General features: G+C 24.4%; 3 protein-coding genes across 3 annotated transcripts; 2 read left to right on the forward strand and 1 right to left on the reverse strand.

Moving 5' to 3' along the window:
* Nucleotides 1–11089: 11089 nt before the first annotated feature.
* On the forward strand, nucleotides 11090–12537 carry GL218_04716 (uncharacterized protein; the record flags this gene model as incomplete). The annotated part of the gene is made up of 4 exons (XM_033581337.1): nucleotides 11090–11360; nucleotides 11432–11502; nucleotides 11561–11940; nucleotides 12000–12537. The coding sequence occupies 4 exons, from the start codon at nucleotides 11090–11092 to the stop codon at nucleotides 12535–12537; spliced, it is 1260 nt and encodes a 419-aa protein (XP_033435386.1).
* Nucleotides 12538–12905: 368 nt separating this feature from the next.
* On the reverse strand, nucleotides 12906–13244 carry GL218_04717 (uncharacterized protein; the record flags this gene model as incomplete). The annotated part of the gene is made up of 1 exon (XM_033581338.1): nucleotides 12906–13244. The coding sequence occupies one exon, from the start codon at nucleotides 13242–13244 to the stop codon at nucleotides 12906–12908; it is 339 nt and encodes a 112-aa protein (XP_033435387.1).
* Nucleotides 13245–13974: 730 nt separating this feature from the next.
* On the forward strand, nucleotides 13975–15709 carry GL218_04718 (Ent-kaurene oxidase; the record flags this gene model as incomplete). Its single annotated transcript, XM_033581339.1, has 4 exons — nucleotides 13975–14178; nucleotides 14246–14462; nucleotides 14523–14597; nucleotides 14670–15709. The coding sequence occupies 4 exons, from the start codon at nucleotides 13975–13977 to the stop codon at nucleotides 15707–15709; spliced, it is 1536 nt and encodes a 511-aa protein (XP_033435377.1).
* Between the last annotated feature and the right edge of the window lie 209 nt (nucleotides 15710–15918).

Genomic DNA, 15918 nt, shown 5'->3' on the forward strand with positions numbered 1-15918 from the left:
ATATATTATATAATTATTATAATTTTTTATTATAATTTTTAATTTAATAACTTTTTTTACCGTAATTAAAACATTTATTATTTAATAATTTAATTATATAACTTTAATCCTTTATTATATAAACTTATTAATTATTAAATTTAAAATTAATTATTATTATTTTTTATAAAACTTTTAATATTATTTATAATACATTTTTTTATTTAATTTTTATTTTTTTAAGATTATTAAATATAATTTTATTTATCTTTAAATTATAAAATAATATTATTTTACTTTAAAATTATATAACTATTTTTAAAATATTAAATATTTTATTTTTTATTACTATTTATATTATAATACTTATTTACTTTATTACTTTTTTTACCAACTTTTATATATTTTACATTTTTATATAATTTTAATATAATATTTAAATTTTAAATATATATATTATTATAAGGCTAGGGTTTGGTTTTAAAGTAATAATGTTAATATTGTAATCTAAAGGGTTATAAATTAATAAACTTTTTAATATAACTTAAATTAATTATTAATAATTTTATCTAAAATTTAAAAGACTATAAAGGTATTTATATATTAAAATTATTAATATATATTCCTCGAAACTCCTAGGGTCTTAGGAAAACCTTATTCCCTAAGTTTAGAAAAAACCGTGGGAAACGCCTTAGAGAAGTTACATGCTAGGCATATAACCTTAAGATTATTCCTATTTTTAAAACCTGTACACCCAATGCTTAGCCTACTTTTTAAACCGCAGGCCTTTTAATTCATAATATTATCTCCTTCTTCTAAAATTATTATCCCAATAATTTATTTAATAAATATATTTCTTTCTTTTATTTTCTCATTTTATTTTTTATCATATTAACCATATCAGATTAAATAAAGAAATTATTTAAATCTTTTCGATTTTTTTCTTTTAAACAAAATTATATTTTTAAACAAAATATCCTTACCAACCATATTAAATAAATTAATATTAATTATAATATTATATCTTATTTTTAATATTTAAAATAAAACTTTAAATATATTAAAATTTTAAAAATTTTTAAAATATATTTTAATTATATTTAAATTAAAATATTTAATTATAACTACTTAAAAATTTTATTAAATATCTTTAAACAGTTAAATAAAAAGGAATAATAATTTCAAGATTAAAAAAAACTTACCGAAAATAATTTCCTTAAATTTTAAAAAGATTTTGCTTCTTTATAAATTTTTATAAATAAATCCTTTTCCTATATTTTCCAATTAAAGTAATAATAAAAACTTCTTTATTTAAAAAGTTTTAAAATATTATAAAAAAGTTTAAAAAATTTGGACAAATTAAAAAAATAAAAAAAATAAAAAAAGGAAAAATAATATCGGCTAGCCGCAGAACATAACCGGCTAACCAAAAAATAGTCCCAAGTTATTTCCAAATTTAAATTTAATTAAAATTCTTTAAATAATTTAGGTTCTTTCGGTAGAATTATTTTAACTCTTTAAAAAAATTTATTAAATATCCCTTAAATTTCTACATATTATTTTCAAATAGATAATCCTTCCATTTTATAAAATATTAAACTTTATTTTTAATTTTTTATAAATCTAATATTTTCTCCACCTCCCACTTTTCAGGTTTTTTTTTTACTTCAATAATTTAATTAATTAATATACCTTTTAATACTAATTTTAATAAAAAAATATAAAAAATTAAATATATTTACATTATCTTAGATAATATTAATTAGTAATTTACTAATAAAATAATTTTGCTAATTTTAAATAATTTTAATTTTTTAAAATTTAATTTATTATTAAATTTTTTTATTTTTATTTACAATAATTTTTATATTAATTTTAATTATTTTCAAAATAAATATATTTTATTTTCCTTTGTAAAAATTAGTTTCTTAATTTTTTATTTATTATTATATTTTTTTATTCTTAATTAAAAAAATATTAAATTATTTTATAATATTTTTTATAATATTTATATTTATTTATTTAAAAACTTTATTTTTAAAAATAATTTTATTAAAATAAAAACTTTTATTAAATTTAATTCTTTTTATTTTTTAATTATTTTACTACCATATATTATTTTATAAAATAAAATAGTTATATTTTTATTATTTAAGATATTATATATTATTTATATTATAAATAATAATTTTATCCAATTATTTTATTTATAATTAATATAATATTTAAAATATTATTTTAATATTTAATTTATTTTTTTCGTTTATTTATTTATTTTTAAATATATAATTATAAACATTTTTTATTTTATCCTTAATTTTTTTATAAAATCTTTTTAAAATTTCAACGTAAATAATTTATTTCGATTTAAAATAATTTTTTTTAACAACTTATATTTATATATATATTTTTTAATAAATAAATAGGTAAATTATTTCGTTATATAATCCTTTTATATAAAAATAAAATAAGTATATTTAATTAGTTAATTTATTATAATTTATATATTATTATATTTAATATTATTAATTAAGTTTTTAAATATTAATAAATTTATAATAAAATTTTATATTATAATATTCCAAACTTTATTAAATATTTTAATAGGTTATAAAAAATTATATAATTTATATTATATTATTTTAGCTTAATTATATATATTATAATTTTTTAAGATTTTTTTAACCGTTTATTTTATTCTTAAAAAATTAAAATTTTATTAGATATATTAAAATATTTTATATTTACTTTAATACCCTAATATTATACTTTTATAAAGACTTCTTATAATATTTTTTTAATAATTTTTTAGAATATATTATTTTTTTAAATAATTTTAAATTTTATTTTCTTATAAAAATTATAATTTCTTTTAATAAATAAAGTTTTTTTTAAATTTTTATATTTAATTTTCATTAATTATAATTTAAGTTATTTATAAGATTCCATCCTATCTTTTTATTATTATTTAAATATTAATTTAAGGTATTTTAAATTTATATTTATTTTATTAATTAAAAATATTTATTTATATATTTTCTTTTCTTTTTACGTAAAATATACAAAAATTATATACGTTAAATTCTATTTTTTATTTTTATTATTAATTAAAAAACTTTTAAATTATTATAAACGTTTATAAATTTTTATGGTTTAAAAATATTTTAATTTTTTTAATAAATCCTATTATATATAACTTCCAATATTAAAAAATTTTAACTATAATAAATAATTTTTTATTATAAATAAAATATTAAAACTTAAATTTTTAAAAAATTTATAAATAATATATAACTAGATGTTATTTTCTATTTTCTTTTATTTATTTTAAAATTATTTTATTTTTTTTAAATTTTAATTATTTTAATATAGTTTTTACTATATAATTAAAAACGTTTATATAAATTTGTTTTTTTTTCTTTAGGTTAAGTAGTTTATACGTAAAAACGTTTATAAAAATTTTCTTAATTTTTTTAAATAATTTATTAATTTTTTTAATCTATATAAAAAATTAATTTTTTTTTCTTATCATATCTATTATTAATTTTATTATCTTTTTAAAATCTTTTATAAGATTTTATATAAAATTAATAAAATTATAAAAGGATTATATGTCCTTAACTATTCTTAAAATTTCCTAATTTTTTACTTAAATTAATTTCCTTTTTTAAATTTAAATTTTTTTTAATATAATAATAAATTTTAAATATTTAATTTATTACGTTCTTTATTAATATTTCTATAATTTTATAATAATTTTATACTTTCGGAATTTTTTTAACACTTTTTACTTATATTTAATATATTTTTTATAAATCTTAAAATAAATTAAAATATTATTAATATAAATAAAAATAAAATTATTAATATACTTTTATAATATTACCATTATTATATATTAAAAAAAAATTAGGGTATTAATTAATCTTTAAAATATAATTAAATATTTAAAATACCCATAAAGCATTTAAAAAGCTATTTTTTATTCTTTTCTTTTAACCATATAAATACCATAATACCCGTCTATAATATCAAATATTGTAAATTATTAGATATTATTTACATATTCTTTTATTATTTTAAATAAAATTAATAAATATTTATTTTTTATAATGATTTTATTTAAAAATTAATAATTATTAATCGTTTTATATATAAATTCTCTTTTTTCATTTTTTTTTTAAATATTATTTAATTTTAACTTAAATATTATAATAATTGGATATTTAATTAAAGATTCCAATTTTTTAATAAATCTTCGGATTAAATTTTTATTTAATTATTTCTAAAAAACCTTTTATTAATTTTTTCTAAACTTATAAATAGGTTTTAAATATGGCTAATATCTTTTTTTTAAAGAAATTTAATAGTTATAAATTATATATTCAAAAAATCCATTACTTATAAATTTTTTTTTTTAAAATATTATAAAAAATTTCTTCTTAAATTTTTTTAATATTTTTTATAACCTATTTTCTTTTATTTTTTTTTTTATTAAATATATATATATTAAAATTTTTTTAAAATTATTTATATTAAATTTTATTTAATTTATAAAAGCTTTTTTTAACTTTTTAAACTTATTCTATTATATTTCCTAAATTTTTTAATTTATTTATAAATTATTAACAATAAATTAAAATAATCTTAAAATAATATTTTTATTTATATTTATAATATTAAAAAAAATTAAATTTAATTGGTTATAAATATAAATTTCAAATTTTATAATTTCTTATTATATTTATTTATTATTATAATTTAATATTTATTTATTTACATTTTTTATTAAATAAAAATTATTTTTTATTTTATATAATATTTTATATTAATTTATTTTTTTTAATAATATATAATTATTTTAAATTTTTAAATTTATTAAGGCCTTTATTTTCTAATCCTTCTATTAAAACATAATATAAAACTTTTTTTTTAGGTTTTTTATATTTCTAATAACGTTAGAAATTATTTATTAATAAAAATTATATATTATAATAATAAATATTTTATTTATATATTTTTATTATATAATTAAGTTAAATTTTATTTTTAACCTTTTTTAAATAATTTTTAAATTCTTTAATATTTAATTTATTAATTTAATTAAATTTTTAATTTTTTATATATAATAAATTTTATAATAATTTTTAAAATAGTTTTACTAATTTCTTAAATTTCTTATATATATTTAAGATTATTTTAAATATTTAAAAAATATTATATAGAAATTATATACCTTAATCTTAACCTTCCCAATCTTATTATATAAATATATAATATAAAATTTAATTAATAAAAATTTATATTATAATTTCTTAATTAAATATACCAAACATAAATATTAATAATAAAATATTTAAAATATTAAATAATAGTTTTTATATTATTAATACCTAATATTTTTTTTTAAAGAAATTATTTAAATAAAAATTATTATAAATAATTTAATTACTTTCCCTAATATAATAATTTATTCTTTTTTATTTAAATTTTTTTAAATAATAAATTTATAATTAATTTAATTTATATTTATTTCTATAATTTTAATATCTTTATTTATAACTTTTTTAATTAAAGCTTTTTAATAAATTAAAATTTAATTTTAAAAAGTTTTTATTAACATTTTTTTTTAATTTTATTAAATTATTTATAATTTTAAATATTTTTTTTTTATAAATTTTGGTTTTAATAAATACTATAATTAATTAATAACTTATTAATATTATTTTTTTTTATTTTTATTTATTAACGTTTTAATTTAATCTTTTATAAATTTAATTAATAAAATTTACCATTCTTTATAGCAAAAATATTTTTTCTATATTATTTTATAAATCTTCCTAATCTTTTAATTATTTAAATTTCTTATTTTATATTATTAAGATTTATTTATTCTATATATATTTCAATTATATTCTTCTTTTTCTTATAATTATTTATATTTTTTATTAACCAAAATTAATATTAATTAATTAAATAATCTTATTAATTCATTTTTTTCAAAACTTAAAATATTAAACTTTAATTTAATTATTTTAATTTAATAAAAATATTTAATTATATTTAAAAAGGTAAACGTTTTTTTTATTAAACAATATTTTTTAAAATCTATATTTATTATAAGATTATACAAAAAACATATCTAATTATTATAATATTAACATCTATTTCTAATTATTTATTAATTTATTTCTATATCCAAATAATATTTATAAACCTTTAAATTTTTTAATTTTCTATTGTTTTTTTAATAGTAACATCCTTAAATATTTTTAAGATATTTATTAAAAAATTTCTATAAAAATTAAAATATTCTTTCCTTATCAAATATATATATAAAGTAAAAATTATTATAATATATATTTTAATAAAAGTCCCTATATGTTATATTTTTTTTTTATTTAATTATTTTAATTTTTATTCTTTTTATTTTAAAACCTACCCTTTATTTTATTAATTTAGAAATTTTTCCAAATTGTAAAAAACTTTTATATTAACTTTTATAATATCCTTTTTTTCTACAATTAAAATATTTTATATAATTAATATCCTTTTTATTAATACATATCTAACTAATATTTATAAAGCTAAAATATATTCTATATAATATACTAATAGTTTTTCCTATCTTATTTTTTTTTTTCCCAATATATATATTCTATTATCTTCCCTTTTTTCTCTTTACTTATTTATATTAATATTAATAATTATTAATTTTAATAACTATTTTATAATAGGTTTTAAATATATCAAATTTATTTTTAAAATAAACCTTATTTTAAACTCTTTCTTTAAATCTTTAATAATAAATTATAAATACTTCTTTTTAATTTATATCCGTTTATAATAATAATTTTTTAAATTTTATTATATATTAAAAAATTAACTTTATTTATTTTAAATTTAATAATTTTCTTTTAACAATTTATTTATAATTTAAATTTTTAAATATTTTTTTAATTTATTTTTTAAATTTATTAAATAAATTAAATAATTTTTAAATTTTAATTATTTATTCGTTTTTATTTAAATATTCTAATTAATCCTAAAATAAAAAATAAAATTATTTTAATACATTCTTTATTAATTAATTTTTAATAACTAATATTTACTATTTCAAAATTATTAAAATAACTTTATAAAATTTAAAATAAATTAAACTTTAAATAATAAACTTTTTAAAATTAAAATTCTTATTATAAAATTTTAATACTTAAAATTAATATTTTTTAAATAATAATTCAAATATCGATCTAATACCCAAAAAAGCTATATTCTTAATTCCTCTAATTACCATACTATTTATAACCTAATTTTTAAAAACATTAATTCAATTCTAAAATTAATTAATAATATTTTATATAATATTTATAAAAATTAAATTTCTTATTATTTAAACCATATTATTAATACTAAATATATTAATTAATTTATCTACAAATTAATTAATTTTTCTTTTAAAAAATTCCGTAAACACTTCTAATAAATTTAAAAAAAATAAAAATTTAGATTAAACTTTATTATTATTAATATAAAAAAAAATATAAAAAAAATAATTTATTCCAATTTTTTATACTTAAATTAAATTTTTAATATTAATTAAAAAATAATTAAAATATTATAAAATTAAAACTTAATTTTAAAATAATAATATTAATATTATAATCCAAAAGGTTATAAATTAATAAACTTCCTAATATAATTTAAATTAACTACTAATAATTCTATCTAAAATCTAAAAAATTATAAAAATATTTATATACTAAAATCATTAATATATACTCCCCGAAACTCCCAAAGTTTTAAAGAAACCTTACTCCTTAAACTTAAAAAAAACCGTAAAAAACGCCTCGAAAAAATTACATACCAGGCATATAACCTTAAGGTTATTCCTACTTTTAAAGCCCGTACGCCCAACGCTTGGCCTACTTTTTAAGCCGCAGGCCTCTTAATTTATAATATATATTTATAACACATTAATTAATATTTTATATATTTAATATATACTTTTATTATTTATTAATAAATAATAAAAAATTTCGCAAACACATTATATAAAATTAACTAAACTTTTATTTTAACTTAATAATATTATTATAAATAAAAATAATAAATTATATAATATATAATAATTAATTAAGATTTATAATATAGTTTTTATAAATATAACCCAATTAAATTATATATTTTTTATTTATATTATAATTTATTAAAAATCTTTTAATAATTTTATTAATATTTATATTAGCTATAATTTATATAACATTAAAGCTATTTTTAATCGATTTTATATTTTACTTAATTTATTAAATATATAATTATTTGCTTATATTAATTTTAAATTAAATAGTAAAATAATTTTATTTTTTATTTTACATTTTGCAAATATTTTACTTTTAACTTTAAATATTACTTTTAACCACATTAATTTTACTTTATATTTTTAAATATTATATATAATATTATATATATTTATTTAATAAAAATTAATTTTACTATTTAATAATTTTTATTTGTTTATTAAATTTTTAAATACCGATTTAAATATATTTAATTTAATAACGTTAAAATTTTCAATATTTAAGTTTATTATAAGTTTTTAAAATAATATTAATAATAATAATAATAATAATAATATTTTTATTAATAAGAAATTTTATTATATTTACTAGAAAATATTATTTAATAATTGTATATATTTTTATATTTTACGTAATATATTTATTACTATTATATACCTTTTTTTTATATTTTTATTTATATTATTAAATTTCATATTTATTTTATCGCTCATTTTTACTATACGTTTATAAATGTTTATTATAATATTATTATGGTTTATAAAAAATTTTGTAATAATTTTTATACTTTTTTAAGTTTTAAATTATTTTTTACTTTTAAATATTTTAATTAATAATAATATGTTAATATAAATACGGTAAATTTTTACCGTTTATTTTTACTTATATATTAATATTTTATTTATAAAAATAACTATTTATACATTTTTATATATTAATATAAAAACTTATAATATTATTATTATAAAAAATAATAATATTTAAATAAATCTTATAATATTTATTAATATTTAAAATAATTATGTAAAATTTTAAAAATTATATTTACATTTATATTATTTAATAAGTTAAATTGTTTTATTAAATGTAACTTATGCGTTTTGTGGCAACGGATTCACATTACAAATGATAATTACATATAAAAATAAAAAAATAAAAAAAAAAAAAGGTTAAAGTCCCAAAGGATTAATTAAGCTTATTTAAAGTTTAACGTAATTTAGCTCAAATAGGTAAGTATTAATGCACATTAAATGCGTGTTTAGGTTAATTTAAATACTTAATGTACGTGTAGGTATAAATGAAGGTTAAGTAATCGACTATTTTACTGTTAAATTTTAATAGCACGTGTTAACAAAGCTATAAAGTAATAAGCCAACAAGCTTGGCAGTAAATAGAAAATAATATAGTCCCGCTTTTATGAGGCTGAACGAAAGGACCGATTGGTGATCCTTTTCGTAGCGAATGTCACCATAAGAGTAATACTTGATCTGCGGGGTTTCAAGAACTAGCCACTAGATCTAAATCTCCAAAAGGGTACTTGCTTCGCCTCAATTCTGCATTATCTCTTGTAACTTAAATGCGATATAGCTCGGTAGGAATTATATAATCCTTTCATGGCATTAAAGTAATAAATTGACAAAAAATAACTAACCGAAGTATATGTAAGTGGGACATATTCTAATCAATTGGTAAGCAAACAAAAAAAGAAAACTATGTTCCGTACAATAATTACAATAAAACAATACGGGAGTTTAATATCCTCAGGTGTTGCGAGGCTACCAATCAAAATAATTCATACCCCTCCACCATCCATCCTCCACGGTCTGAGCGTTATGCTTTGCATGGTACAACCGTTACTTGCAGGCCCTGGGTAGTATGTACGGATCCGTACACAGATATATTTCACGGAAAACCACGTGGTGATATCATACCCGGAATTCGTCCGTCACCCCGGTCTCTTGCCGCTCGACCTGCCCAACTTAGCCACCGCCAAGATCTACAATTGCTTCAACCTTTTCCTAGTACAGAACGTGATCCGACGAGGAATACAGCGGAGGATCAAAGACCAACATAAACCGTTGCGTCCGTTTACGAATATAACGCAACTTGAAATAATGTAACAGAAAGCAAGAACATTACAGGAACCTTGTGACCCGAAACCTGGATTCGAAGAAGGTGATTTGTATATCTACGAAAAAGAAAGTCTTAAGATTGGTCTTGAGGTTACACAGGACAGGCTAAATGATGAATAAGACAACAACAAAAAAGGGAGTAAAAGAAAAAGCAAAAAGTCTCACTTATATCATATCTCACATTCAAACGAAAAGTCAACTTTAAAAGCAGCGATATGTATCATCTTTAACTCTAGACATCCTTCAATAAACTAGTATATCAATCGAGCCACCCACATGTTCCTGTCACGCCTACATAGGAAGCTGTACAAAACGTGGTAAGGGTTCAATTGTTCCCATCTGCTTCGGCAATGCTACGTTATCATAGTAAAATGCGGAAGCAAAATGCTACTTAAACCCCTTACGCTAATAAGTCGAATACTACGTAGGGCATACATAGCCTTACCTCACGACGAAAGTTCAACTTTCAGCGGTTAAGTCTATTAATAGTATTGAACTACCTAGCCTAATAGTAAATTCCACGAGGGCACTAGGTATATACTTGATACGTTTGGCAGGGTACAAAGTACTGTAACAACGGCCTTGCAGCCAGGACCGTAGGAATATGTGAAGCAGATCTAGAACCATGCATAGTCACTTTAAGCGTATCAATATTGTTCACTGATCCGTATACGGACGCTCTATTAGTGCAATAATGGCATGCCTTCCTACATGGAGATGGCTGACGCCTACAGGTAATTGCTGAGGGGTTCGAAGAATATCTATCCAAGTATCCCCAACTCCTCTGATCCAATTACTGTGTTATACACTGGCCTTGTTTCCCCTCACCATATCCAGTTCGTCCGAGCCGTTCGTTTGCTCTATTCCCGCGTCTGTTCCCTATCGCTCTACTACACGATGAGCAGCCCAGCAGGTACCACGCCAGGCGCGTCACCAGCGGTCCCGCTGGTCCCAACAGGGCCGTTCATCGACCCGGCGAAAGAATCGCTGCCTCCAAGAGCTGTGCTTTTGGTAGCGCCTATCACCACATTCTTCATCTTGGCGATAATATGTATCGGCCTTCGACTGTGGGCGAAGCGCATAAAGAAGATCTCGCTTCGATTTACAGACTATGCTATCATTGTTGCTGCCGTCTTTTCGACGGGATATCTTTCTATCTGCTGGCTAGGTAAAATGAAAACAAGACTCCCTTTTTTCGCCCCCTTTGCGAACGATCGATCGACTAACTGGTGTGCATAGTGGCTGAACAGGGCGGCGTTGGTTTCCCGCTTGTACGAGTGGCTCCTCCGCAGCGTACACTTACACAAAAGGTAAATTATATCAACCCCTTTATATTTCTTGTCCAACATTAATTAACTTCATCTCCAGTCGCTCGTCATAGCATGGCTTCTGCAAGCATGGGCTAACACCTTCGTGCGGTTGTCTATTCTCGACTTCATCGCGCAGGTCTTCTCTGTGAAGAAGTTCCGCATGGTAGTCTACTTCTTTGAGGGATGCGCTGTCGCGTACCTGGCCGGCTGCACCATAACTTTCTTCGCTATCTGCAGACCGATCAAGTACAATTGGGAGATCGGCCCTGTAGCTCTGCAACACTGCGGTAACTTGAGCATGAAGTTTCTCCTGAGCTCCATCTTCAACCTCATCCTTGATGTGTGCATACTAGTTCTTCCGATGCCCATGCTTTGGACGCTGCAGTTGAACTCGCGTAAGAAGATCGCCTTGACTATCGTCTTCGGCCTTGGTATCTTGTAAGTGCTAATATCATCTGCTCACATTTTATTATCGATGAAACTAACGATATCTTCAGTGTTTGCTTCGCTACTGCATGGCGTACGTACAACGTAGTCCACTTCTCCACCCCGGAAGCAAAATTGAACTTCACCATGACGGTCGTCGAAGACGCCCTATGGTCCGGACTCGAGATAAACCTCGGAATTATCAATGCGTGTCTCCCCGTCATGCCCGCGGCGCTCCAGAGAATCTTCAAGATTCCCTTTCTTAGACTCATTTCCTTCTCAACATGGCGCCCTGCCAGCGGCTCCGAAGGCTCAGCTTTAAGGCCGACATGGATGCGTCTCGGCAGCACCAAGAGTGACAAGAGCGGAAGTATCTCGCGCAAGGTTGAGTACTCGGTAGATATCGAGGCGAACCCCATGGACCATATCCCTATGGAGAATATGGGCTCAACGACGAAGTTGGCTGAAAACCAGTGGCCAACGTATAATTACACCGCTACGAACCAGTATCATCCCAGTGGAAAGCCACAAGGTCTCCCGGAGCAATATGTCCAGCATCAGTACGCTCAGAATCGATATTCCCAAAATGAATATCCTCAGGCTCAGTAAAGGGGAAACTAGCAGATTTAGGCTATGGGGACGGGGAACTGATTAGGGGTAGGCATTTCAATCTTGTTATATCATATTTATATCCTGTATATATAAACTAGAACTCCACAATAGTTCTCACATTGATGTTTTACGCCAATATTTGCATTTTATAAAATTTTACTTCATCTTCATGATCAGAATTCCTAGAACGCTACTGTGCTGAAATACGAAGTTATCAGAACTATGGCAACTCCAAACATTTTCGATCTCATCCCACTGAATTTTGCGCGACTCACAGGAAGAAGGAGAAAATTACACTATGCATGTCTTTGATATTCATTTCCTCAACATTCATCATACATATTTGTGAGACTACAAAATTTCCCTCATTCCTCATCATCCACCACGTACATTTGGATCTTAGTCTTATCCAAAAATGTCCTCTCATCCTTATCCAACCTTGCCTGGTTCTCCGGCTTCTCCGCAATCTCCTTTAACCTCAAGAATCCCGCCCTGTCCTTGAATTCTAGGTAGCCGATGCCATCGTAGTGGGCTTCCGCAGGGCCCTGGACCTTTTCTGGGTAGCGGTGGACGTGGACGTCGGGGTAGGCGTCTCCGGCAATTTCCTTAAGCAGGTTGAGGTGCTTGTTATCCCAGTGGTCCTTGAATTCTTCGAGGGTGATGCCGGGTGCCTTGGCAGCGAGCATGTACACACGGAAGACCATTGTGACGATGGTATATATAAGTTTGGTTTTTTTTGTGGCTTTTTAACGTTGTTGTTCTTCTGATAGAATAATGAGTTGAAATGTATTGAATATCCTTATGAGGGAGGAGCTTGTCTTTGAGTGATGAGCGTCACTAATAATATGTTGGTCGGAATCGTGTTGTAAATCTAGTCCACGCATGCTAATACATATCTCGGATGAAGATAGAAAGTTAGTATGAATAGTATAGTCCGTGATACTAGTAGGGGTAACGATCCCGGACGCCGCTATCATATTCCTTCGTTGCATTAGCCGATTCCTTCGGTCACCGATTGCCGAATATAGATGCAAATGCGCCCGCGCGCATGCAATTGAGATGTGTACGGAAATGTATTGTTACTTAATCATAGCGGTGATACCGACTACGCCGAATCAGACGAGCAATTGATCGGTGCATCGGCGTGTGAGGTGAGTGAATCGTATGAGGCCTGTATCGTCCTATGAAGGTAAGGATGTTATTGACTACCGGATTGATCCTTCAATTGATACATTTTTACAATAACGACCATGATAGATTACAGAGACTTGCCACGTAAAGCTTAAGGAAGAGTTGCTAGCAGTGTCAATTCAATCTGTGCCGTGATACTCATTCTTGTTCAATGTGTTATACGAGAGCACCATAAGACTGCATTAATCATAGAATCAGCCAATATAATATTACAGTACTTCAATAAGAAGATAATAGGTTGGTATGTTGTCGGCTAGCTCCATTGTCATTGCTTTAGTGGGTGTGTTGTTCGCGGCCTGGGTGGGAGAGAGGATATCATCGAGAAGACGATTCAAGGGACTACCACGAGTTGGGATTGATCCGGGTTTATTCGATCTGCGGCTTCAAGCTGCTAAAGATGAATTCTATGCCCGTGGACAGCAGTTACTAGAGGAGGGTTATGAACAGGTTCGTTTAAGACATCTCTCCAAATTTGGCTCTTAATCATTTCTTGTCAACTGAGAGAATTATATAGCACAAAGACACTCCGTATGTCATCCAAACATGCGACAACGAGCGTCTCGTAGTCCCGGATAAGTTTATCGAGGAGCTAAAGAACCTGCCGGACAACCGGATTAGCTTTAAGGAAGAGCTCCTAGATCGGTTTATGGGGAAATACACCAAGCTCGATGCCGTCCGAGGAACGAATATCCATCGCGATATCGTGAGGCATCAATTGACCAAAAACATAGGTAATACTGTTTCGCATCCTCTGAGACGGAAATGAAATATACTAATAAGCAACAAATTAGGGAACCTGTTGCCGCAGATGAAAGAAGAAGCAGATTTAGCTCTGGAAAATATTCTCAGCCAGTGTAACTCAAAAGGTACTTCTCACTTACTCTCATCAAAAGCGCTGAGTAAATGTCACTACTATCAATATACTAACATATCACTAGGTTTCACTCCCATCAAGGCTTCTTCTATTATTTTTGCTGCAATTGGCCAAATTACCTCCCGCAGGGTTATCGATGACCCCGCCATATCCAGAGACCCAGTATGGCTTGAGACTATCATGGGCTTCACCGCGTCTGTGGCCATCTTTTCCATGACCATGAGGCGTATCTCACCCACTCTGCGTCCCATTACACAGTACACTCTTCAATGCGGCCGGAAACTTCGTGCCGATATTGCCCAGGTGACGAAACTCTTAGCCCCCGTCATTCAAGGCCGTCAGCAGCATATCGGAGAGAAGAAGGGAGCCGAGTTCGATGATCAACCAAAAGATTTCGTACGTTGGCTCTCCGAGGCCGCTGAGGGCGAAGACGCCCGACCCGACGCTATCGCCTTGAAAATTCTTTTCCTTATTGTGTCTTCAATGCACACAAGTGCCATCACCGCAATCCACATCCTCTACGACATTTGCGCTCATCCGGAGTTCATGGAGGAGCTACGTGCTGAGGCACTTGAGGAGATTGATGCGAATGGCTGGACTGAAACTTCACTACTCAGACTGCGCAAGATGGAGAGCTTTCTTAAAGAGAGCGGCCGCATCAATTCTGCTGGCATTGTCTCATTCCAGCGTCTCGTATTGGCACCGATCACCCTATCGAATGGATTCACCATCCCGGCAGGCACTCATATCTGCGCCGCTTCTGATGCCCGATCGCGCGACCCAGCACTATACGAGTCACCTCTCGAGTTCCGACCGCTCAGGTTCTACGCGCCGTCTACTGAAACTGGCGCAGATATCGACACGGCGAACTTGTTCAGCTCTGTGGCAGCCGGTGACTCGTGGTTTGGAGCTGGGCGGCAGGCTTGTCCGGGGCGGTGGTATGCGAGTGCACAGATCAAACTTGTGCTATGCTTACTATTGATCAACTATGAGTTCAAATTTCCGGAAGGGCAGAAGGAGAGACCGAAGAATTGGGTCAAGGATGAGAAGACAGGACCGGATATGGAGCAGATGATCTGGGTTAGACGTAGGACGACTGCTTGAAGTACTAGAAATATCATTCTTATTGAAATATAATGTTATTCAAAACATGATCACTATGAACTTTTTCGCTTTCAATATTCGTGTTATTGTAAACGAATAAGATGTTAGTGGGAAATTGTAAGATTAATATTGACAGAAGAAGTAAAATAAAGACTAAACTGCAAAATATAAAAAGATACCTAAACTAATAAAAATCAATTATGTCCCCG

The sequence above is a fragment of the Daldinia childiae genome (assembly GCF_008694065.1).
Source record: "Daldinia childiae strain JS-1345 chromosome Unknown Scaffold4, whole genome shotgun sequence".
NCBI lineage: Eukaryota > Fungi > Ascomycota > Sordariomycetes > Xylariales > Hypoxylaceae > Daldinia > Daldinia childiae.